Below are 25,530 nucleotides of genomic sequence, written 5' to 3' on the forward strand. Positions count from 1 at the left end.
AAAAGTTAGCAAATAGGCATTTCAGGTTTCCAGTGCAGGAGAACTGACCACAGCTCACCAGTATCTATACATGATGGCATTTTCTATCTGTTTCCCCCGTATTTGGCCACCCAGTCCGTTCTTCCATGTACTGGCTGAATTGTTGGTGGGCGAGTTAAAATAGTCATGTTTTTTGCTGCTGAATTGAAAGTAGAACCTGGTAGCTGAGCACGAGCAGCTTTGGTTTTCCAGGAATAATCTGAAAGGAACAAGAACTCAGAATTAGTCATGACTCAACAGGTATTTCACTCCTTTACAGACAAAAGAATGAGAGCTTAAAGATGACTTGTGGTCAAAGATGCTAAGACAGCAGGATGCTTTGGTCTCTGACAAGCTGTATATACCTGTTTTCAGATACGGTTAATGTTTCCGATAGTTTGTGTATCTTATTAGTACTGGATACTTGTTTTGCATCAATCTCTTGAGAAAACATTGAGACTGAAATTTAGTGGGAAAACTGATGTGTACGTCTACTACTCTGTATTTCCTATAACAATACAGTTACAGAATAGAAGTGTTCTTCTCTCTGTGTCAAATAGTTGAAAAAGCATATAATTATTACATTGCTAAACTTCTGAAAAACCAAACAGCCTAGAATGAACAACAGCTTCTGGAGACCCTTTTGTTCCTTTTGAGATTTTTATGCCATTTATTTCCCTCCTGCTTAGCTGACAACTCCTGGTGTACCTTGTGGTGAGTCCTCTTCATCTCCATTTCCTGTTTCTCTATTGATTTCATAGGATAGTTCCAAGTCCTTGGCTTTTTTTTTCTCCCTTATATTCGCATCCACCTGGTCCCAGGCCCTGGGAGTAGTGCACTACTGTATTCCTGGTCTTCCTACTCTGGTTTCCCCTTTCTGCATTTCATATAGTCACTGCTTCCTCAAGCTTCAGGTGATTATAGTAATTGCCCTGTTGCAGGGGCTGACTGCTCATGGTTTTCTTCATGTTCATCACCAGTTCTGCCTTTAAAGTCAGTCATTTGGGACCTCTCATATATAAAGAAGAAATTCTATTAGGATTTGTATGTATAAGAAATATATATACTTCTACTATACCTTAGCATTGTTTCCTTAGCATTCCTAAATTATGTTCTGCCCCTTCCATCCTACTTCTGTAGTTCAGTCATCCTTTATTAAGTATTACTGATACTTCTTTTAAATTTAACGTCATGGATAAAATACTTTTTTTTTTTTTTTTTTTTTTTGTATGTGTGTGCCTACATATTCTGTTTCTTATGGAAATCCAGCTCACTCTGGTGGTATTTTTCAACAGTGGGTTGAACCTGTTCAGGAACAGGTGAAGATAAAGACATTTAAAAAGGAGGAATCTCCAGAACTGAAACTGGGGGTCAGGTCTCCACCTCTTTGAAAACTAATACTGTTCCTTTTTATTGTAGGCTGGCATTCCCTATCTTTGATCAACAAGTATGATTCCAGCCTATGCTCTCTTGGCAATGAAGGTCACTTTTCTCAGGTCTTGGCATTGCATTTTCCTCAGAGAAATGAATCTTTTATACTACATTACGTTATTTAAATTATGGCATTAAAAAACATAACAGAAAAATGAAGAGAGCAGAAACAATTGAGAGCATAACTTGTTTCAGTTTGGATAGTACAAAACAAAGGGTCAGCAAAAATGTTAACGTTCAAATACTGACAGATAGGAGATAAAACCTGCCATTTGCTTCGTCCTTATCTCGCTTCCCATGCAAGTCTGCAGAGTTTAGGCTAAATATGAGGGGTTTAAGCAATAGGATTCTTGCTCTTCTCCAAGGCATGGAGCAGTCTCTTAATTGACCTTCATCTGCCAGCCTTTCTGACTTTCACTACACATTTTCCATTTCTAATTACATATTAACAGTGAACTTATTTCCCTTTGGATCACCATATGTAATTCCTTTTCATTCTCACTACTCACAGCAGTCTAGAGATAGCTGCAGATTTTGTCCTCCTGTGAACTTCTTGATCCACACACTGTGACAAATCAAAACTCTCGCTGTTGCATTTCAGCAGTGACTTGATAAGATAATGAAGTGCAGCTCCAGCCCTCCCTGGTGGGCTTCTCATCAACTCACGCTCAGAATATACATACATCTAAGTGTATTTTATATATGTGTGCCATCTCCTTCCTTCCTTCCTTCCTTCCTTCCCTCCCTCTCCCCTTCTCAGAAGTCACTTGCAAGTCCCTAAGGGGAACAGGTAATTCAAAAGAGCAAGTCAGCAAAAAGACAAGATTATTAAGCAGGACCATATCGGATTGGTCTGCCATAGGCCCCTTATTTAAACAATTCATGATTAGGTTAGGGCCTTGCTATTTTCTCTGAATTAACTAGATAAGTGTGCTGTTGGGTTTGGACAATGGCTCTAAATTTTCATTCACAAACCAGTTTCTCCTGCATCCTGAGGACTTCTGTTCGTCTTCTCTGAATCAGAAACATAACAAAGAAGGTGCTCAGAATGTCACCCATACCGTAGAGGATCCAAGGTAACAGTTACATTCAAAACAGGTTTCACATTGTTTTTAACTGATGAATGGAACAGTCTTTTAATGTGTTTGTTAATGTAATGTACAGCTATGCCATTACTGCATCATAACTATTAAGTACTGGCTGTTTGCATTCTCGTTTGGCTTTATCTTCTATAATGTAGCAACATTGAAAGTTTCACTTCACAAAGCACTCATGGTATTTTACGGGTGCAAGAGTTCTGTCATCTTGGTATCCACAGACTTACACAGCCAACAGTGAGATGAAGACACAGTGAAAAACTGCCTTACGCGACCACCCCAGAAACCAGAGGCCAACTACATAGGGCCAGTAAATAAGAGAGAAAATAATTTTAATTTACTGCTTATACCATATCTGTAATGTTATTTGTGAATTTACTAAGTCACTTGATGAAGGTCTTTGCCATTTAAAATTGTTGAGGCCACTGTAAGCATAGATCAGTATCATTCAATTGCATTAAGTGACATTAAACTGATTAGAGACCCACACAAGACAGTGCCAAGCTATGTCAAAGCCTCTGTCAAGAAAATTCCTCCAAATCCACTCAAATATAAGGCTTTTTTTAAAACTTGAATTTATCTATTTTGCATACTTAATAGCTAGTGACTGTATCAATTCCTACTAGTTACATAAATCGTGGATTTATATTTGTGTCCAGTCTACATGATCATTTACTATAGAGATGTGGAGTTACATATTTTTACAATTCTGCTTAGCCCTTCACCACTAATGAAGAGTAGTTTAGCAAATGGTTCAAACCTAGAATTTACAAAAGGTTTGCACCTTTATCTTCTCTTTTACCCAACAAATAATAGCAGTAATAGTTTCTCTAGCTATCAGGACTGCTTCTAGACACCTACATTCAATTCACTTATGCTAAAAACAATTTATGTCCAAGAATTTTATTTACAAAACTTGAGGAAAACCTTACTAAGGGGCTAATAAATCTTTTAGGCAGCATGGGAAATGAACATTACTCTTTGTCTCAGATATGTAGGGTAAAAGGATGTTTCTTACCTGATACAGGTGCACCAAGAGGGGCTAGCTGTATCCGTTGTCCAGCTGATCCAACTTCTTTTTTATGAAAGGAAGGGATATATACTCCTGATGGGTTGTAAGCAGCACCACTTACAAAGCCAGGATTTCCTGTTGACATTACAGAGTTTTAGTGTTTTCAGTTGCATTCAGAAAACCTTGCCTAGGCACTTTTATAGTCACTTCAAAATACATTTGCAGTATCACAAGAGAACCGAGTATAAGTGTTCTTTAAAAACTCCCTAGTGCTTGCCTGTTGAAAAAAAGTATATATTCATTCTTTGCTTGTGTGTTAGTTGGACCCTTTACAGCACTTAACAGACCTGCTAAATTGCAGACCCAGTACATCCGATCTGCAATTCAGCAGGAATAAAGACAGCAGAGCAGGATGAACACTTCATTAGTACTTTCATCAAACTTAGAACACGGAGAAAGGTTTACACTGAGGTTTGGAGAAAGGTAGGATCTTACCTTTTATGTAGAGCTACTTGCTTTACTGGAAGCTGGTTTAAGCACTTCAATATTTGAAAACTAGTGCTCAACAGTACTCGTGCTCAACACTTTCAGCCTAAATCTGTCCAAAATAACAGAACCAAACTCCTCACTTGAAGTTGACTTTGCTGGTTCCACAGTTAAAGGCCTGCTATAAATGTCAGACCCAATTAACCTCTTTCTTTAACCTCGGTTATAATTCTGTTGTGCCTAGTTTTGGTCCAGGTCTTTCTTTAAAGGAGTGCTACTTTGGGAAGGTTGATGTAACCATCCTCATTTGGAAGCTGAGAAACTGTGCATTTACACACAAAATTAGTACTGAAATTATTGTCTAATGGCAGAGGGTTCTGTTACAATACTTAAGACTCCCTGCTCCAAGAAAATTTCTTACCTTCTCCATGTCTGTCATCACCTGAGGCAGTGTTAAGACTGCGCTGGCACAATGTCAAGAGAGAAATGCTTTTCTCTAGTGATGTGGTTCTGTACTCGGTAGTAGTAAATTTGTGAACTACAAGGCCATACACAGTAGTTTTAATTTGACCTTTACCAAGTGTGAGCATTTTTATCGTATTAATATTCAGCATGATTTCAATGCTAGTTGCAGTAAAACACGCAGTATCTGATTTGACAGTTTTTCTGTTTCCTAAATCTCTGGCTTCAGTGCAATCCCAAAATCTTCCTCTTCACACAAATACTCCCAGTTGTCTGTGATAATTTCAGAGCTCAGAGCAGTGGATCTATAAGCTGCAAAATTGGTCATCTACAAACCCAAAACGTTATCCTCAGCTAATTATAGCTGTGTTGGGTCATTGCAAACCTCCCTGTTGAGGAGCACTAACAAAAAAACATTCAGCTAACTCAGTTTTGCCAGTCTCCCCAAACTGTTACTTCTATCAGTTCCACAAACAGTTGGGTCTCCATATGGTTTCCCCTGTGTCGAGTCAATGCCAGTCTCCAGCACAGTAAAAAATGACACAAAAGGCCTGGTGAAAAATACAACTTTAATCAAGTATTATAATAGAATTTAACTTTCTTGTAGTCTTTTAAAGTTGTTCTTCCTTTTCAGGAATTTGCCTGAAAAACAAAACAACACAGTTTTAGTGGTTCATTCACCTGCCTATGCACATACACACGCATTCTTTTATTCCCCCAGTTCCTAATTATTTCATTGGGAATGGTTCAGAGCTCTGACAGCTCAGTAGCATTCCTTAAAATTCTGAGGTCTGGAGATAAGAACATGACAGGCCTCAATTAATATAAACTCAAATACTTCTGTCTGCTTCTTATCTAAAGCTCATCAAAACTGCCCATCTGTCAAAAATTGCTCAATTACTTTTGGTTCTCCTTACCTCTCAATGTCCAATGTCTTTTATGAACTCTTCAGCCAGGAAGAACAGTCTGGGTGAAACAGAGGTCTGGAAGGATGATCTTTTGTTGGACAAGAACAAGGGAAGGAGGAAAAAAAAGTTCAATATAAAATAACAGAGTAACTACAAATAAAAAAAATAATCCTATTGAAAAGCACAGTTCCTTACCTCTAACCACTGCTGTACAAAAGAAGGAGTTCTTGCTATAGAAGTAATAATCCATCAGGCATCCAGGAGGTCCGTCAGCAGGTGTATAGGGAAGCACTCATTGCTACGATGTCAGCAAGTGTAAGCAGGGCCCAGGCCATGCCTCCTACCTCAAACAACACATACCTGATTCTTCACAAAGGATAAAATCATTGAATCATTCGAGCTGGGTAGTAAGTTCAAAAATGAATAGTTGCAATGGGACATACCACACAGGCAGTACACACCAGAGGGGCCAGAAACTGGGGGAGAGGTGAAAGATTCCAGCAGCTTTACAACGCTCACAGTGAACAGTGTGTTAGATACAAAATAGGCTGCCTGGAAACCCGAGTTTCCACCCTCTTACGCTAAGGTAACTCCAGCAAAATCTACGCAATCACAGCGCTGTAAAATCAGTGTAACAGAGAGAATCAGAATGCAGTCAATAGTGCAAGTCCCAAGTGCTGTTATGAACAAGCAGTCCTTCAGGAGAAATGTATATGCTGCTGATTTACCATTGTCCAGTAATAGTGCAGTGACATGGAGTGTATTATAATTAGGGTAATAAAATATTCTCTGTCTTTTAAAGCCCAGTAAGTACCAGCAGTCCAGAAGAAGTCACAACGAAGAGAGCAAGATTTTACAAAACAGATTACAACTGAAAATGCGTATGATATCTGGAATCTACATTATAAATGCAATTTTTACAAGAAAATGTAAAACCTTATAGGAAACGCACAAAGAATCAAGCTATAATTGCCATAAATTACCTTTTGGATCCTCTAATATTTCATTCAACCTTTCTTTGCATGATAGCTTTTCAATAGGTATAATTAAGTTCTCATCTGTAGACAAGGGAAATGAAAGGAAGAAAAAGATGGAAAGACAGAACTTTAGAAAAAGTGTATGGAAAACCTGGCTAGGTGATGTAAAAAAAATGAGGGAAAACAAAGCAAGAAAGGATAACTATCTGACATTTTTGTAACTATAATCTCTCATTCCTATGTTTTCTCAAGCAGGAAATGTTACTCTCACAAGTTACTTTACAAGGTCCTTTCTAATAATGGAATAAAAATGTGATGTACCAACAATGCAATAACATACCAGTCACACAAATGCATAAATCACAAGTTTAAGCACTCAGGCATATCTGCAAAGTTGACTGATCATAACATTAGAATTCTTCATAAATAAAGTGATTGTAACTATTTGCTCTTATCTTATTTACCTTAAGGCAATGTTGTGGATGAGGAAAAAAAGCACTTAAATAAACTAAACATAGTTATCTAAACAGCACGGTGTCAACTTTCAAATCTGTCAATATGAAAAAAGAAAATATACATAATTGACATGTGTTGCATTTCTGTGATTGGTGCTGCAGCTATCCTGGTTTCAGGTGTGTCTGTCTTAAACATTGTTGCCTCCCCAGTATATGAAACATCACATGCAATTTAAGATACTGATAGAAATAATATCAAGTGTTTTTAAATATACAAAATAATCAGTTTTAGGTTTTATTTTCTCTAAACTGCTGGTAGATACCCAAAGTAAGCTAGTAAGACAAAATCAGGATTTTTACCATTAGCATTTATCTTCATTTTATTTTCAGTGCAATTCAGTAGGTAGATGTCTAGCTTATTGACGTATACTTTTGGAAACAGCTCTTTGCTTTTTTGTGCCTAATTCCCTTACAAGACTGTAGTATATTAATTAATTCCAAGGTACCCAGATACTATATTTAGGAAAATAAAAAGGTACATATGATGATTGCTTAAAAAAAAGTCTATTTCATCAAAATTCTGGTAGGCGCTGTTATTTTTCCACTTCCTAAAATCTTGCATCTACTTGCAGATTGACAGCTTACTGTTCACCTGACTTTCAGAGGGAAAAGCAGGTTTGGTGACACTGCAGAATGGCTACTAAAGTTCTGTTAAAAAGGGGTGTAGCATCTGCAAGTAAACAAACCTTCTAAAGTTCTTTCTCTACAAGCATATAAGGCTTGATGGTTTACTGGCATTAAAGTGTTTGGGAGTGACTCATGCCCACTGGACAATGGCTGCCAAGTTGTTAACAAGGTAACCTCCTGTAAGAGTGTGATGGAACTGTGTACTTAAAGCAAAGGGTTGGGTGTCAGAAGATAGATTTTAGTCTTGAATCTGATGCCTTCCTCAGTGAAATCTTAGATAAACTGTTTAACTAGTCTTAGTCTTCACTCTGTAAAATGCTGATAATAGTGTTCTCCACAAAATGCAGTACCAAAAGGCACATTACTGGAAGTTCTTTGCAGAAAATAAGGGGAATTTTCATGCAGCAAAGTATTTAGGACAAGGCTAGTAGATTGTTACACAACATGTTTAGAATATTAGGCAGTACTTTTATTAGGTGAGCACACCACCCACCATCTTGTTTTCATATCCGAGACTGCTGTTTGATAGTGTTCCATAGCACACAGACCAGGCAGTAACGAGGTCAAACTATTCACTTCAATTAACACAGTGAAATAATGGTCTAAGAGGATTATGGACAAAATTTATCTTGACAGAACTTTATAATAGGGGCTGGTCTATATTTCCTTTATGCTCTGAAAGTAAAACACATAGCTTACACATAAAGAAGTTGTTATTTTAAGAGTCTGTCATTAAAACAAGAAAAGAAAAGTTAGCCTAGAACCTAGGCCTGAAAACAGAAGTTAAACCAGATGGTCTTACCTAAATTAATTAAACTATGATGAGATATAATGTGACCATTTTTAATTACACTGTTACCTGTAGTATTTCTGTTGAAAGCCACTCCTCCTCCAGTATGTGCCAGCGGTTTAGAAAATAACTGGTTGTTCCAAGTTCCATGTGATCCTTCTTTACTGACTGCTACTAAAGAGACAGTCTTAGGGTTTACACCTTACAAAACAAATTATGGGAAATGTTATAAATATACATTTTCAAACATAATTCAACCAATGAAAAATGGACATTTCTAGAACAGTAAAATAACACAATTATTTGTGGTATAATGTAAACACCATTAATGTAAAAGAACAACGTCCATTGATTAGGTTAGATTTTTCAGCCAAACCATGAAAACTAGAGACACTGATTTAAGAACAATTCTCCTCATGCTTTCAAGAGAACTTTTAAAAGCCTTTTTAGTAGTTACTTGGTTTCTATAAAACCATAATATCATTATTGGTATTTTTGTCTCTCAAGCAATTAAATTAAAAATACCTATCAAAAAGTAGGGTTCTTAAGGCTGAAAATAAACTACTTCTTCAAGGGATAAGTTAAAAAGTAGGACAAAATGGTTCTTGTTACTTCAGCATGTTATGAGCATTACAAGAGTTAATGGGATTACACAGCACGAAAGCAGCTCCCAGCTCTAGTGGTAACAACTAAAGTAATATGGATTAATAACAAATACGCTCCTTGGAGCTATGATTCTCCTGAGTACTGAAATTAATTATTTTTTACATCTATGCCTTTCTTATTGAAAACTCTACTAAAACCAGAGCGACGTTAGAAGCATGCTTAAAAACAGATAAGAAAATAGATGAACTTTCCATTTATGTTACCTTGAGGTAGGGAAGCTCCCTCCACCCCCCTGTTTTTTTTTTCCTTTTTTTTTATTTTGGACTTAGAACTGTTGAGTCCCTGGGCATCCTATTTAATATTCAGGAAGTGATTTCACATTCAGAAGTCATCACTGGCCTAATGAATTCCTGAGAAATTAGTGATACACTGCAGCAAAACAACTTGCCTGACAATCAGGAATTTCTCTGAGCCACCTAAATTCTCATACGTGGATTGCAGTGAAAGTCATGATACACTTACTCTAATTGTGCAAACTATCATGGTAATAAAGAAAAGATACTGAGATACCAAAGAAATCATTTGGTTATAGAATATTCAGAATACTAACTGAAGGAAACATTCCCTTTTCTTTCTCCTCCTCCTTCCCATTCTTATTCCTAGCAATTACATCATTTCATGTTATTTTCCTGATTAGATCATCCAGATTTAGACTAAGCTATCTATTTATTTTTAAGGAGGATGACTGCCTTGGGAAGGGAAGTGAGTGTGTGAATTCCTACCAGTGCAAGTGGCTGATATTTCTAAACACTTCCTACCAAGAAAGGTAACTGTGCTTATCAGAACTTTAAGTTAAAAAAACCCAAACCTCCTGACACTGCAAAACTGAGAACTATGCACTATACTGGATTCATATTACTTAGGGGTTTATGCATTACTGGTCATAAGAGGGCCTGTGAAATTCTGCAGTGTACAAGCAGCGTTGAGCTCCCTTCCACATTTACATAGCCAGGAGCTTCTGCATCAATTGTGATGAAATATGTTCTGGGAAAGTCCAAAATTTGAATATTTAGCTTGGTTATGAAAAGCAAAATTATCCAGTGTGAAATCCAAAGTTTAAATGTACTGTATGTAGATTGTTCACAGCTTGTATTTTCATATGTATTGACTTTTACCCTTACCAGGTAGATATCTTGATTGTCTTAGGTAGTACTGTTTTGCTGATGTATTTGATCTTCCAGAATCATTTCTCATCAGAACCTTATTTTCCCCTCCTGGCTGGATACAGCATGAAGCCTTTGGTTCTGGCACACTGAAAAATGAAAATGTTCAAACAATGTGACCAACAACTCCAGCTCAGAATACCAAAAGTTGACCCTAGCCTGAAGAGTACAGTGCTCTTCTCTTATCCTGCTTTCATCAGTAGAATTTTTTCCCAGAAAGTAACAGCCAAATCTCATGCCTCATGAGAGTTTGACCTGGGACTTTGAAGTAAAAAGTGTATTCAACGCTACAGAATAAAAGCAAATGTGGATAACTGTGGCAGAACTTAGTACCAAACTTAACTGACAAAGGAAATGAAGTTAGTATATCTGATTTTAATAAAACTCAGGTTCTTAATAACACAACAAACACCTAAACCATAAAGTGCCTGAAAACAAATTTGATTCAGCTTGGATATAACTGGCGCTGTCAACACCACCCAAAGCTGGTCTGCTCATACAGCTCTTTGCATTCTTGCAGAATTTTGGTGACTTAAAATTTAGGAGATTTGTCTTAATCTGTAGAACTACAGTGTCTACTAGACACTGTTTACTGAAAAAAAATAAAAAAGAAAAAAAAAGGTGATTTTATAATTATAGGACTTACCTAAAAAGACATTCCTTGTTTTTCTTTTCTTTTAACAGTGCAATGCTGGGCTTCTTTGAACATGACATTCCAAATTCAGTGTCATCCAAGTCATCCCAGCTATCCACAGCCTTTACCAAAGTCTGACCCCATCGTCTTCTGCAGCTTTTAGGACCTACTGCACCATTCTGAGGGCCACTAGCTACTTGTTTCTATTTTAAATAGGAAAAAAAGCCTTCAATTCAATTCTCAGATTTTATATTTTGTATCTAGTTCACTTCCTGACTACCGCCTAAGAACATTGAGGGAATTTTTCCCATTGTGTTGTGCCTATTTTGGTCATAGTCTCAGAATGATTTTAAGCACAAAACATAACAATAATGCCAGCAGGTATTTTGAGCATATCTCTTTTGGACTGTCATCCTTAAATCACTCAAATCTACCTGAAGTAGTGAAGTTAACGTTCTACTTGCAGACCCAGTTCAGTTCTCAGCCTCTACTACTGGTATCTTGCTGAACTCATGCTCTCAACAGTGGTAGATGAACTGTCAACAAGTAGGGCACAGTGGTGCAGAACCATCACAGCAATCACACTCAGGGTTTAGGAGTGCCAATTGCCGTGGCCCCAAAGTAAATACAGCAAATTAAATAAGCTAGTCAGGCCTTTCCTTAACATTCCCTTCCAAAGAAATTATTAGATTTTAAAACTGTTCTTTCATCAGACTATAGCCTGCTTTCCAGTATTTTCTGAATACCTATTATTTTTAACATATTTTATATTGTAGTTCAGTGAGTGTAAGTGGAAAGCAAAATGAAGATTACAAAGCAAAGTTTAATATTAACCTTGCTAAAAATCTTACTTGTTAAATTTTTACAAACTTAGGAATTGGATTAACTTTCTCAGGTATTTTCCTGCTTGAGGCAAGCAAAGTTCTCCCTTTCCACTTCTGTATTGTATATTTTCAAAGGTCAACAAATGATAGCTGTTGTAACTGCAGTACTACATGAGTGCGTCAGTAAAGGTTATTATAAATGAACATACATTGTTGTTAGAAGCAATTCATTATTCTGATTTGCTGTAGCATTTCAGTAAGTGGCCAGTTATATTGTTAATTAGTCCCTAACTATCTTTCTGCATTTCCTCAAAAAACAAAAAAGGAAAAGTATGACAATTTTCAAGGGATCGCCTGGTTGAATATAATAAGAACTTTAAAAAAACAAACACCTAAGTATATATTGAAAACAACTTACTGGTGATGAGTTTTTGTTGATAGTTGGAAAAAATGGTTGTGCCTGTGGCTGCTGCTGTTTTGGCACTTGCTGGTTAGCTGTATTCTGAGGCAACTGAATTTGCTGAAGAGGCTGGTGGTTAACCTTTGACAGGGACTGTGGCTCTGTTTTGTCAGGTACATCAGGTGAAGACAGAGGTTCTGGCTTGGCTATAGCTTCCAGTTTAGGTAAAGCTGGCTTTGCCTCTATTGGCTGAACTGGTTTAATAGGAGTCTGCTTCTCCAGATACTGTGGTGGAGGTCCTAAAACTTGGCCAACTTGAAAGTAAGGGTACTTCAAAGCCTGGAAAAGAAGATAAAACACACTAATTTTACTTCAAAAAGTTGACTTTGGTAACCTCACCAAGGATCTAAGCAGGTTTCTGAAGCATTTGAGCAAGCTGTACAGCACAGATGCAAGATGGATGCATAGTGAGATCGTATGTAAACAGTGTGCATTCATAACTGTCAGTTCTGTATTTTAAACTCTTCCCATCATACAATTAAGATGGATGCACTTGTACATGTTAGAGCAGTCATGTCCTTTCTTTTCCTCCTTTACTTCTAGGTTTTGTGTTTTGAGGTGCATTTTACATTTAACACTATTCTGTATTCATGCAGTAACAAATTTCAATCTTAAAACAGGTATTCTCCACTACCTTTACCACATGCTTTATTACATGTTTCCACAGCTAACTATGTTTTGGCAACTTGAGGAACAGCTTTTTTTTAAATTATTATTAAAAAACCCAAAAACCAGAAGTGTGATGATTGCCATTTAACACTAATGTATGGGTTTTACAATTAGAGGATGTTAACAAGCAAAGTTTCTCCTTCATTTTCTTATCCCCAGCCTTCCCTGTTTTTGTTCTGCACTGAAATGCATTCATTGTGCTTGCTGTGCCTTCATGGTATTTATCAGGAAACTACAGCATCTGTCTTCAGGCAGATGTGTATTTCATTCTTTTTCTCTGACCTTTTCATGTTCACTGCTGGATGCACAGCATGGACATACCTTACTAACATAGCTCCTCCTATGTCAAAACAGCACACTCTGCAACTCCTTCTGGGTAGGATCCTACTCTTTGTTAGTTCTCAAAGAGATGTTTTGCCTCAGCTACACTTAAGAATTGCTGCCTTTGTACACGTTTCCATGTATATACATTAAACTCTCCCTTTTGGCTGTGGATTACACAACTGCTGCAGCTGCTTCCTTGACAAGTCACCTGGGCAAAAGCTGGTTATTTGCTTTCATAAAGCACCATGCACTCTGTGTAGAAATATGTAGCACTGGACTACAGTTAGATCTCACTGACTATAACAATAGATATGCTTTATAAAGTGGAAAGAAATGGTTGCTCTACTTGGTACCATCTGCTTAACAGCTTCTGAATCACTTAAATTACATCCACCTGGCATAGCCTGCAGTATGTGCTTTTTCTTTCCCAATTGTATTCCCCTTTTATACCTTCTAAGTAGGATTGCATTAGGTAGGAATACTAAAAAAGAACGAACAACAAATTAATCAGTAGAATGTAACCATCTTTGGTACTTGAAATATGTTGTTTAAAATTAACTTGGAGAAAAATTGTGACCTTGGTGACCTATTGGTATTTTCTCCACAAAGTTCTTTCCTTGCCACTTAGTACAGTTTATGTCCTATCTCCAAGTAAAAATAATCCTTAGCTCTTCCATACTGCATTTCATCTGCAGCTTCACAAAAAACAATGCTAAATTTTCAATATCCCCCTTTGTACAGATGGGGGAGGAAATAGAAGGAAGCCGAAGTGACTTACAGTTACAATTCAGGAAGTTTTCAGCTCACATTTTTCTCTATCCTGTACAGAGAAAGTTTTAGAATATGCCAATACAGAAGACAACATTGCAGAAATAACTAAAAAGTTTATGATGTCTGCTGAGCCACGCATAGAACTTTCTCTCCTCACTACTCAGTCTTATTCCCACCAAAGTGTTCAAAATGAAGAGACGTTTCTCTGGCCATCAGTATTATCACAACCAATTGCTTTCTTTATCTACATTTTTTTTAACAATGCATGAAAATTCAGTTTTATACTTAATCATTCAGGTGCTCAGACCTGACTTGCTGTAGGTCTCTTCTTCGGATTCCAGTTCAGCATATCACTCATAAGCTGTATTGCTTCATTGCTTGCGTTTGGGATGAGAGTTTTTAGGCTTATAGGGACACATTGTGGGAAACGGAAATTCATAGCAGAAGCAAGGTGGTATCCTTCTGGCCACTCACTCTGTTTCAAAGGAAAGAAAAATAAGCACCAAAAAAGAACAAAGACTACATATTTTTGAGGTATTAGATCAAATTTAATTTTATGCAGCTTGAGTAGCTCCTTCCTATATAGTGGAAAACAGGCATTCCTATTTTCACAGAATCACAGAATGGTCGGGGTTGGAAGATCTAGTCCAACCCCCTTGCCAAAGCAGGGTCACCTAGAGCAGGCTGGACAGGAACGAATCCAGGCCGGTTTGGAATATCTCCAGAGAAGGAGACTCCACAGCCTCTCTGGGCAGCCTGTTCCAGTGCTCTGTCATCCTCAAAGTAAAGAAGTTTTTCTTCATGTTGAGATAGAATTTCCTGTGTTCCAGCTTGTGTGGTCACTGGGCACCACTGAGAAGAGTCTGACCCCATCCTCTTGACACCCGCCCTCTAGATATTGATAAGCATTGATAAGATCCCCTTTCAGTCTTCTCTTCTCCAGGCTAAACAGACCCAAGTCTCTCAGCCTTTCCTTGTAAGAGAGGTGCTCCATTCCATTGATCATCTTTGTAGCCCTCTGCTGGACTTTCTCCAGTAGTTCCTTGTCCTTGAACTGGGGGGCCCAGAACTGGACACAGTACTCCAGATGTGGCCTCACCAGGGCAGAGTGGAGGGGAAGGATGGCCTCCCTCCCTGCTGGCCACACTCTTTTTAATGTGCCCCAGGAGACCACTGGCCTTCTTGGCCACAAGGGCATGTTGCTGGCTTGTGGTCAACTTGTTGTCCACCAGGACTCCCAGGTCTCTCTCTACAGAGCTGCTTTCCAGCAGGTCAGCCCCTAACCTATGCCGCCATATGGGGTAATTCCTCCCCAGGTGCAGCACCCTACACTTGCCCTTGTTGAATTTCATTAGAGTTTTAGCTCCTTTAACAGAGTCTATAGTAATCAAAGAAGTCAAATATAATTATAAACCAAGTCTGGTTAAAATAAGTCTCAAGACTTCAAGTGACTTCCTATTCCACCTCAGAGAATTATTTGTTCATTTAAATTAATGGAGATAGACTCTTTCCTCCTGCTCTCCATCTCCCTCCTTTACTGGAGGTAGTGACATTCTGTCTGCTAGAGAGAGTGATAAAGGAAGGATTTAGAACAAAGTAGCAAGAGCTGTGTGTTGAACTGGTGAAGTGCAGGGATAGGGTGAAAATAGTACAAGTGCAAAAATGAAAAATACATTCCAATTTATAATAAAAGTTAGCAATGCCATTGCTAACCTTCAACTAATGAAAATGCATTTCATTACTCTCTTTTTCAGATAGTCATCAGATTTTTCATTAAATTGGCACGCTACAAGTGTACCATCGCTGCCAGTACTTGAATGGTGCAACTTACTGCTTTATTTATGAAATAAATAAAGCAACATTTTATAAATAAAGCAACTTCATTTATAAAATAAAGCAAAATAGTTGCCTGTCATTATTTAAAAACAAACAAACTCACAGAAGTTGTTAGTATGCTATTACGGACTTAAACAAAGGAAGGCAAATTGGAATGAAGATAGCTTCGGGGCATAATTCCTGCAATTCCTTATTGCAGGATAATGGAATAAATTAAAATGTATGTCTGAAAAAAAATACTATTTTTAAAAAATACTATTTTTAAAACTATCTGCAAAACCAGACTATTAAAATAACTGCTTTGTTTTTCATAATGCAGAACAGTACTTCACTTGTAACAAATGCATCATTTGTTGTGATAATTCCTGTCATAATATTTAAGTACTCTTCTTACACACTGATCTCCCTGAGGAATGCCTCAGCATTCACGAGGAGATAAAATTCCCAAGTCTGCCTAGCAGATGACAGGGGCACAAAGGAACTTCCTGATCCTAGAGGGCTGACTTTACAGTGTCTCTAGCCCTCAGGGTCTCTAGAAGAGGCCACAGTTTGCCCTGAAATACTCAGCTGGTAACGCTCCCTGCATTTCTAAGCTTGCTAGTCAGGGAAGGTCAGAGTGTAACTAGTCATGATTTGTTTCTATTCAACTACTTACAAGGTTAGAGAAAAACCACAGCAGTCAGCTCCGCACTGCTCTGCTGCTACACACAGTGAAAATCTCCCTCTGATCTCCCTGGACTTCCAGAACTTGTTTATGCTATACATTGAAAATGTTCTGGAAGCTAGTACGTTGCTCTTTCCCAGATATTTTTACTATACATCATATGTTGTTCTTAATATCCTAGACTTGTGAGCTGCTTAAGCAGCTTAACATCTGTGTTCGAAAACTCAAGTCTTAAAATACTGCTCATATTACACATTATTTCTGATGCACAATTGTCACAGCAAGGACTGGTTTACATATCATGGCAATTTTCACTTAGTCCTCTAGACTCTATTTTCACTTCCACAACATATCATCTATAACTCTCCACCTCTGACCTTTTACTCTCTGCTGTCATAAGTTTCCACCTGTTCCTCAGTATGTTCTCTTCGATGTTTTCCCACCAATTCAAGCTCTGCATGTTCCCAGCTAAGCTTAATCTATTTCTGTTCTAGGTTTTCTGTTCCTCATTTGTCTACTGATAACAACCCATTTACTGGACAAGAATTATGCTGTATTTTATATCAGTAGAACACTAATGAAATTGATGTTTCTCTCCCATCCTTAGATTTTCCAGATCTGGAAACTCTGTGTTCAGTTACTTCACCAAGTTATGTTTGTGCCCACACAGATATACACCTGCCATCTCTTACCTTATTCTCCAAAAAATATTTACATGGTCTTTTTTTCAGTTTATTCAAAATTTTGAAGGTAAGCATGTCTTTTCTTGCATGTTCATATATCAATTTGCTAAAACAACTTTTTAACTGAAGTAAATATAATTGTTTACATTTTTATATGCGCTATCCAAACCTTCCTTGTAATTTTAAATAGTGTTTAGCCCATCCAGAAAACAATTGAAAATAATTGTTTCCTCTCTAAAACACTGCACATTTTTCCTCCATTACTTTTTATTGCTAATAATATTTTTGAGGGATCTGTGTTTGAGATCAAATGTTTCCTTCATGCTTTAAAAATAAGAAAAGAATAATTTTACTTATTTATGGTATCTTCTCCAGCCTCCAAATTCTGGGTGCTAGTCTAGAAGAATTACACTTTCCGGAAAGGGAAGCAAATTGGCTGTGGCAAAATGAAATCCTAGGAGACTTCTGATTCTCTTTCCAATATGCATAGCTTTAAATAACTGAATTAAACAATTTTATATGGCTTTCATCAGAGGAGAGCAAGGCTACACATAATGGTATGATATACAACAGATGCTAATATACAACAAAAGACTAGCATTACATATCATAATAGAAGCTTAAAAGAAATAAGGTTGAGAAAACCTTAAGTCTGCAAGAAACTTATTAAAACAGTATTTTATACGTATGTTCTGAAAGAGAGTTAACATTCAATGCTTTATAATAATTTTATTTAGCTTTTTTTTAAAAAAAAAAAAATACAATTGTATGGGGTTTTCTAAGTCTTACCTTCTTTGGAGTCCCTAATACTTGGCAAATTTTGAATATTTCATCTACTTCACTTGTGCCTGGGAAAAGAGGCCTTAGTGTATATAATTCAGCCATTATGCTGCCAACTGCCCACATATCAATAGGTGAGCTATAAATAGATGATCTCAGCAAAACTTCAGGAGCACGGTACCTATGAGGATGGAAAGAAATAATAGATAAATTAAAATGGTAAGAGAAAGGTAATTATTTAAGATAATGTATCAACTTCTTAATATACTTACCACCTGGTAGAAACATAATCTGTATAAGGTGGCTGAGATCTTAGTTCTCGAGCCAACCCAAAATCTGCTATTTTCACAAGTTCTGGTCCAATACAGAGAAGGTTTTCAGGCTTCATATCTCTATGGAAAAATCCTATAGAAGACCAGACAAAAAAGAACAGAGAGTTATTTTGTCATCATTTTTTAATCAGCAACCTCTAACAGAGTAATCCAAAATTTACTTTGGGATGTTTTAGCAGAATAAAGCTGGTTTTTTTTTTTTTTCTGTCTTTTTTTTTTTTAATTCAGCATAAAACAATGATAACGCTCCCCCAGTAAGCGCACACATTTTCCTTCCAGTGATTATTACACCAAAGCTTCTTAAATTAACAAATGTCTTTAACACACTAAGGAAAATGAATTGGCTATTGCAGCAATATCAAATAACAAACAAATTTCAGAATGAAATCTTTTGTAAAAACTACAACTCCTTTGTCAGTTTTGGATATGAAAAACTGAGCATCTGACACTTACTTGATTTATAAAATTCCTTGAAAGATTTTTAACTAGTTTATTTTTCATTGTGGCAACAATTTGCAGACACAGACATGTAAGAGAGATCAAAATCCTGCTCAGGAATGCCAATATTGATAATGCAAGCACATGAAGTTTCTTTAATACTTGCTGATGGCTTGAGCACCTGTACACCTGGACAGCAGGTAAGTCACTATGCAAATAAATTCTGCTGTTTAATTAGTAAGCACAATTTGTTTTAATATATATCAACTTGATTGAAATTCACTTGCTACAATAAAGCACTTGATTTCTACATGCAGAAAGTGACAGCTACTGTAAGAAATCAGCTGAAATGATTACAGTGAAATGTAAGTGTTCAAATTTATTATACCCATAATTTCTAAACACTTTTGAACAAAACAAAATACTAATATTGTAAGTTAGAAATGGCAGTTTCTCTTAGATTCTAATTTTCTCATTTATTTCATGTAGAAATAAGGAAGGAAAAGATGATGCTAATAATCAGAGAACTGTACATTATCTTGATCAGAAAGACATAGAAATGGCAATTTCTGGGTAATACTAACAGAACTAATTATTTATTTGAATTCATAAACAGGCCTCGCCAGGGTACACAAAACCCAATCAGAGATCACTGGGAGTATTGTTTCTTCTATCATTCTCAGCTTATTGTCTTTGAAAAGTTTTAAGGAAACCAATGTGATGTGAAAGACAAGTACTAAATAAAAGAGTTGAGCAAGAGAGTAAATTACTACCTTTTTAAATGCAAAGGAGCTTAATACCAGTATTTCAGAATGCAGTTTGCAGACAGATACTAATCATGAGCATTAGAAGTTCTCTAAATGCTGTGAAACTTATTGTTGTTGTGGTGAGCATACAGCACCTTGACTGTGCTTGTAATTCCTAGAAAAGTCCCATCTCTTAAAATATTTACATCCAGGTTGTATTTGATAAGGACGCTGTTTGATTCTCTTAGGGAACAAGTTATTTTAATATTTTTTTAGATGTAGTATCTTATAGTATCTCAAGACAGGAGAAACTGCCATCTGTAAATTATCAATGCTCCTTAACTAAAACTTTTTGAGGAACAGAAATGCATGGTATAACACAGCATACAAGTTATTTTGTTTGTTTATTCATCTGGTAAATAAGGTGGAAAAAAAGTACTGAACAGTGTATGAACAATAACCAATTATTTCAAAAAGCAAGAGAAAAATCTGATTATAGAAAAACAGTGTGTAACCAGATATGGTTTAAAAACACACCTACCTGAAACAGATAAGAATAATTTTTATAAGAGATAATTAATAGCCTTTGCTAGATATTTTTATTCACGTTATTACTATGCATTATCTTATTTTCTAAAAAAGTGCTACACAGTTAAACTCTAGTATGAAACCTACCGTGTTTATGGATAAAAGCTAGCCCTTGTAATATCTGATACATCATGTTTCTGATGACTGACTCAGGGAACAACTTGTTTCTGTGAAGAAACAGATTAACAACTTCAAATACTTAAAAATAATAATAATGTATTTTCAGAATGTAGGTGTTTCTTCATTTTGCATAACACATCATGAACAGACAAAAACAGACCCACCAAGTTTTGCGCACAAAGTAAGACAGAGGCAACTAGTTCTCATCTCAAAACTCACTTGGTGCCAGGCCTTGATTTCACTCACTTTAAGTGATGCAGAGAGGTTCATGATCCTGTCTCTTCTGTAGAAGCTGGTTGGCCAGTAATGTGCTTGAACATGGAATGCACAGTAATGTAGCAAGGAAGAGACTGCACAGCACAGCACTGAGGTAGGTGTGCTACCCAGTGGTACCCTTAAGGGAACCCTGATTGAGAGCAGCGCTTTTCTGCTGTAGGGTAACATTGTGCTAATACCACTAGCAGCTATCTCAGGATGTGAACCTAACAGCTTTGCACATTAGGAAATAAAGGTGCATGACACTGTCTTGAGGAAATACACATTTAAGGCAAAAGTATTCAACAAAGACAAATGTTACTGAAAAGGCAAGGTCCTATTGGAAAGTCCACCTTGCAAGCCTTGCTACGTACTGTTTGTCCATGATTGCAGCATCACACAGTCCATATATAGGTATTTCTTATGAGCATGCATGCATGTACATGCAGATGACCACCCCCACCTTAAGCCAAATCCATGAGCAAAAGCAGAACGAACAGTGTTTATCCAATCCTTCATACATTAAAGTGAAGGCTAATAAAGAAAAAAAAGAGTATTCGGAATTTCTCTCATGGCTCTACACACCAAAGACATGCAAACTATCATGTTAGCAACTGAAAAAACCTGTTATTTCCAAAAGCATTACAATATGAAATATTGTAATGCAGAATTCTACCCTCAGATAAGCAGGTGCAGCAACTCCTGTTCACATCAGTGGGGCTGCAAGAAGAGCCAAAACCAGAAATTCCAATGTGTTCTTCAAGATAGCATAAGAATCATTAAATAAAGCATCACAGCACCCTATTTGTTCTGTGAAAAAGACGTACCTGTCCTTCATTAACTGATAGAGATTTTCCTTCATGTATTCAAATACAAAGTAAAGGTGGTCATTTTCTCGTATGACTTCTTTCAATTTTATTACATTGGCGTGATTTAGCTTCTTCAGAGACTGTAATAGAGCAAAATATGGCTTTAGAGAAATCAACAGTGACTTTAGAACTAATTTTTTAACATGTAAAAATTTCTAGCACAGAATTTACAAAACATGTCCATTTGAGAGTCTGTAATCTGTTTCAAAAACAACAAAATAGCATTTTAAATTAATTTCAAAGTAAAAGCAACGATATTAATAGTAGTTTAAAACTTGTATTTCTAGGGATTACATCATAGCTGGGGTGAAGATTAACACAAAAAACTGATTCCCTACAATGAAACACAGTTCCGAAGCTGTAACAGCTCTTGCTGTTATGAAACTTTCATGAACAAGGACTCTCTTACAGGTGTTCTTTTGGAGATACTGCTTACATGCAATCTCCAGAAAATTAAACCTAAATTATGAATACCCAATTCCTTTATTAGGGAGTTTTGTATATATAGGAAATTAGATGCCTGAAATATGGGTTGACTTGGAATTTAAGCCCAGGATTTCAAGTGTTATTCTATCATTTGGCTTGCCAAAACTCCCAGTGCTTTCTACAAATGACCCAAATACAAGATATAAGGACTGGATATACACCTAGAAATCTGCAGTAAAATGAAAGACCAGGATGGTAAAATGGAAAAGCACACAAAATCAACTTCTTTTATCTTCTCTCAAAGACAAAAGTCTTGGCTATGAGCCATGGCCGCTACTTGAGAAGGGTGGGATATTCCACAAAGCGGCAGGAGCCCCAGGAGCGCCTGCAGCCCGTGGTTTTGCGGAAACTGTCACCCCCATTTAAAGAGTACATAGAGTTTGGCCTTATGCTTGGGCTTTGCAGATGCCCTTTTCCTTCACGCAAACCTAACCAGACACCTGTTTTTATATGTGGTATGTTCACCACTTTACCTTGACTTCTCTCAAATTCATACATTCATCCCATGAATAGAACTTTCTTTTCATTCTGAAATACAAGTTCAAGATAAAGTATTTTCAGTGAACTGGAGAAAACACTCTTAGAACAAAAAAACTAAACACGTTACTTTCCAAGTGTAGCATAAGCTGTATTTTGAACTCAATTTAAAAGATTCTAGAATACCCATCAGCAACATAATTAAAAACAAACTCAACTCTTAGAATTGCTAGAAATTTAAGTGTTTGATAATTAATCACTACAAGCATATTTTACAGGCATAGTTAGCCAGAGATACCATGGTACTCCAAAGTATTTATAAAAACATTAGGGACAAAATCCCTTTGTATCATTTGAATTGTGCTGTTAATAACAAGGAAAGCAACAGTGACGCTCACATAAAACATGGATATTTCAAACCAGAAAAATCACCTCTTTGTGCTTAAGTTGCACATTCTAGGAAAACAAGAAAATTATATTTTTGAAATCTGAAAAGTGTCTTGACTGCTTAACATTATAATTAAACATCTGACTTGATCAGTCACTTTTACAATCCTGTTCCAAAGTATTAAACACCACATAAAAATGCTTTCATTTTTTCAAGCAATACTCATACATACATATAATAGTCTCTAAACTAATCGTTATATATAACAGTATAATACATTTATTTCTAAGTCTTGCATAGAGACAAACATGGATATTCAGTGTTGCTCAGATCTTGGGACAGGGTTATGAATGTCATGTTATTTGCTGTGTTTCTGTATAGTTCTAGCACCTAGAATGAAGATACTTAAACCCAAGATTTTCATTTAAAAATAAATGAAATGTTTATTTTAATAATCTCAAACTTTAATAATCTCAAATAATCTCTCTCTCAGATCTCAAACATAAAAATCACACAAAAGAATTCCAAATCCTGAAATCATGAGAATGAAAAACACTTCCCACAAAATGTTGTTCTTTTTACCTAAAAATGATGAAAATAATCAATTGCAGGGTGGTTTTTTTAAGCTTAGATTAATAATTTAGGTAACAGTACTAGCAGTATATGGAGAAGCCTGAAATTCTCAGAAATTCTTGAAACAAAAGTCAGTCAATTATATTACAATTATCTTTCTGCAGTAAATTCATAAATGGAGAAAAAAAAAGTATCTCAGCAACATACAAGCTCTGGTATTTCTACTTACACTTTACATCCTGCTTGCAATTCTGTAGGAATACAAGGGGAACTTCCCCACTCTTCTAGTACAATTTTTGTTGTTTTCTAATAATCTTTTCAGGGAAGTATGACAACACTAATGATTACGCCCAGCACAACTTCATTAGATCCAAGGACACAGCCTTCATTAACCGGACCAGATTGTTACTTGGTATTTATCATTGTAGCAATATCTGAAACTTAATGCAGTACCTATAAAGATTTGGGGAGGTAGGAAGGTATTTCAAATCTACCCATTTAAGATGGGTATTCTTACAATTCATATAGATAAACAAACTCCCTAATTAATCAAGTGCACATTCAGTTTTGCTTTTCCTTTGATGTTAGCCTAACAACATTTCTAGAAGGAAACATGTTCGAACTGGACAAAAACAGCATGCAATTTTATAAGCCAAGATAAATCAGTGACTTAGACAAACTGATGTGTCTCACTATTGATCTGTTAGCTGAAGTCTGATCCACAATCATCTTGTTAATCATCCTAATTAAAAAAATGAATTTTGTTAATTTCCTTAGAAAAAAATGTCCCTTTTCATTCTAACGCAGATGGCAGACAACAATAAAGTTAAAAGTGAACATCTAAGCTTCTGCAAGTACCTTTACTGAATTTAGATGTTACGTACCTTTTGATAGCCACAAGTTCTCCTGACTCGTTGCTCTTCCCCATCAACACGCTGCCATAGGTGCCATCACCTAGTTGTTTCATGATTGTGTAACGGTTCATTTTTTTTAAGACCTGGATAGCCAAAAGCTTACGAAATTCTAAATGTCTTCTGTTTTATTAAAGGATTCTATGCTCTTTGATTTTCTTTGAGAAATCTTCTTCCAGACTGTTTTACGTTGATGAATGTCTTCTCATAACAGAGCAGGATATTCACTAGTCTCCTCTAAATTGCAGCTGCTTTGAGATCCAGATATAAAGATTAAGAGACAGAACAACATGGTCATTCTCACATAGATCCTTTAAAAAAAAATAAATAGGGAAATATGTAATTTTACAGTATTTTAGGAAACAGTCACTCTACTATTTGTATCTAACAGTAACAATCCCGAGATCTGTATGTGTTCTTTAAATAGAACACTTTGATACAACTCGTTCCTTTAAATCCTGCAAACCACAGAAGGTGCGTAGTCTAGGATTAGGGTTAGAGCAAGCAGGGACTGGAGAGTCAAGATTACCATCATAATTCCTTAGAACCAGAATGTGTTTAAGGCTGGTGTCCTCTGATGGAACTCTTTATTCTTAATTTGCAGACAGCAGCAGGTTCGTAATCTGTAACAAAGGCAGAGGTGAAGTTTGGGAAAACAGACAGAAGAACCCAAATTTTGCAGAGTGCTATGGTAAACCTAGGGACCGAATGGTGTGTTTTGGATTGGTAGTGTAAGCAGGCTCACTATGCTTAAAGTTAAGTGAGGAAGGGAAGTGAAGAAGCGAGATAAACACTGCATTCTTCACCAAGGTGAATTGACTTATTATAAATGTCTTGCTCTGAAGTTCACAGAATTCTTACTCTATAGCCACAGTTAGGATTAGGCACAGTAATGGCTGAAGAGTTAAGCTTATTGTTCAGTTTTACAAGGCCCGCAGAGGGAAGTACAGAGCTTGCGTGAATTGGTACAGAAGACTAGATTTGAATTACCATTTGGAAAAGAATTCCCACTAAACAATGTTGAATCTCCACCTCTGAATATATGTAAACCTTAATGTGAATCCTGATCCAAACTTGAATCAGAACCCTAGCTTTCATTATACACAATCCTATCCATCACTAACACTTCAGATCAAGGCCAGTTCCCATAGGTCCTATGCACAAATCCTAATTCTAACCTTAGCATGGCCTGCCTACTAGATGCAATCCTAAAAACTGATGTTAAAGCACTTATGCAAACTCACAATAGTCATCCACTTATTTTTGCAAGCAACAACGAATCACTGGACCATTTACTCACCATAACCCAAATGCTTAAACAAACCAAGCACTGACTGGGAACCGAATTCCAGCATTATCTCTACCTTTTGCCTCTGCTGTCTGAAAACACAAAATAAAGCTCAAATCAACTGGCATCACTGTCAACCTACCTCTATAGGAGATGCAGGATTCAGCATGCAACTCTGTAGTCCTTATCCTTATGCCAGAATTAGCTACAGGCTGGTAAGGCTGTCCAAACAGATTAAGGAACTAAAATTCAGCTGGTAACA

General features: G+C 36.6%; 1 protein-coding gene across 3 annotated transcripts; it reads right to left on the reverse strand.

Annotated features, from left to right (window-relative positions):
* Positions 1–83: 83 nt before the first annotated feature.
* Positions 84–24,054, reverse strand: MAK (male germ cell associated kinase). 3 transcript variants are annotated; one of them, XM_074146885.1, is made up of 14 exons: positions 23,954–24,054; positions 22,105–22,159; positions 21,104–21,225; positions 19,989–20,068; positions 18,070–18,202; positions 17,807–17,978; positions 14,142–14,309; positions 12,029–12,349; positions 10,799–10,965; positions 10,111–10,241; positions 8,393–8,524; positions 6,398–6,472; positions 3,565–3,693; positions 84–238 (listed from the first exon to the last, which is right to left on the reverse strand). In XM_074146885.1, exons 1-14 carry the CDS (start codon positions 24,052–24,054, stop codon positions 84–86), a joined length of 1,941 nt encoding a protein of 646 aa, XP_074002986.1. The 3 variants fall into 3 exon arrangements, with proteins under 3 accessions (XP_074002986.1, XP_074002987.1, XP_074002988.1); XM_074146886.1 differs by lacking the exon at positions 6,398–6,472; XM_074146887.1 differs by lacking the exons at positions 3,565–3,693; positions 6,398–6,472.
* Between the last annotated feature and the right edge of the window lie 1,476 nt (positions 24,055–25,530).

This window comes from Numenius arquata, chromosome 4 (assembly GCF_964106895.1).
Source record: "Numenius arquata chromosome 4, bNumArq3.hap1.1, whole genome shotgun sequence".
Lineage (NCBI taxonomy): Eukaryota > Metazoa > Chordata > Aves > Charadriiformes > Scolopacidae > Numenius > Numenius arquata.

Bases quoted from the DNA above. Each gene is read 5' to 3' on its own strand.
- MAK (XM_074146885.1), bottom strand. From the start codon at position 24,054: ATGAACCGTTACACAATCATGAAACAACTAGGTGATGGCACCTATGGC. The intron at 21,226-22,104 runs GTAAAGTGGTGA...GCTCTATTACAG, and splicing joins TGAATTTGAGAGAAGTCAAG to TCTCTGAAGAAGCTAAATCA. The intron at 6,473-8,392 runs GTAACAGTGTAA...CCTTGTCTACAG, and splicing joins TTTCAACAGAAATACTACAG to ATGAGAACTTAATTATACCT.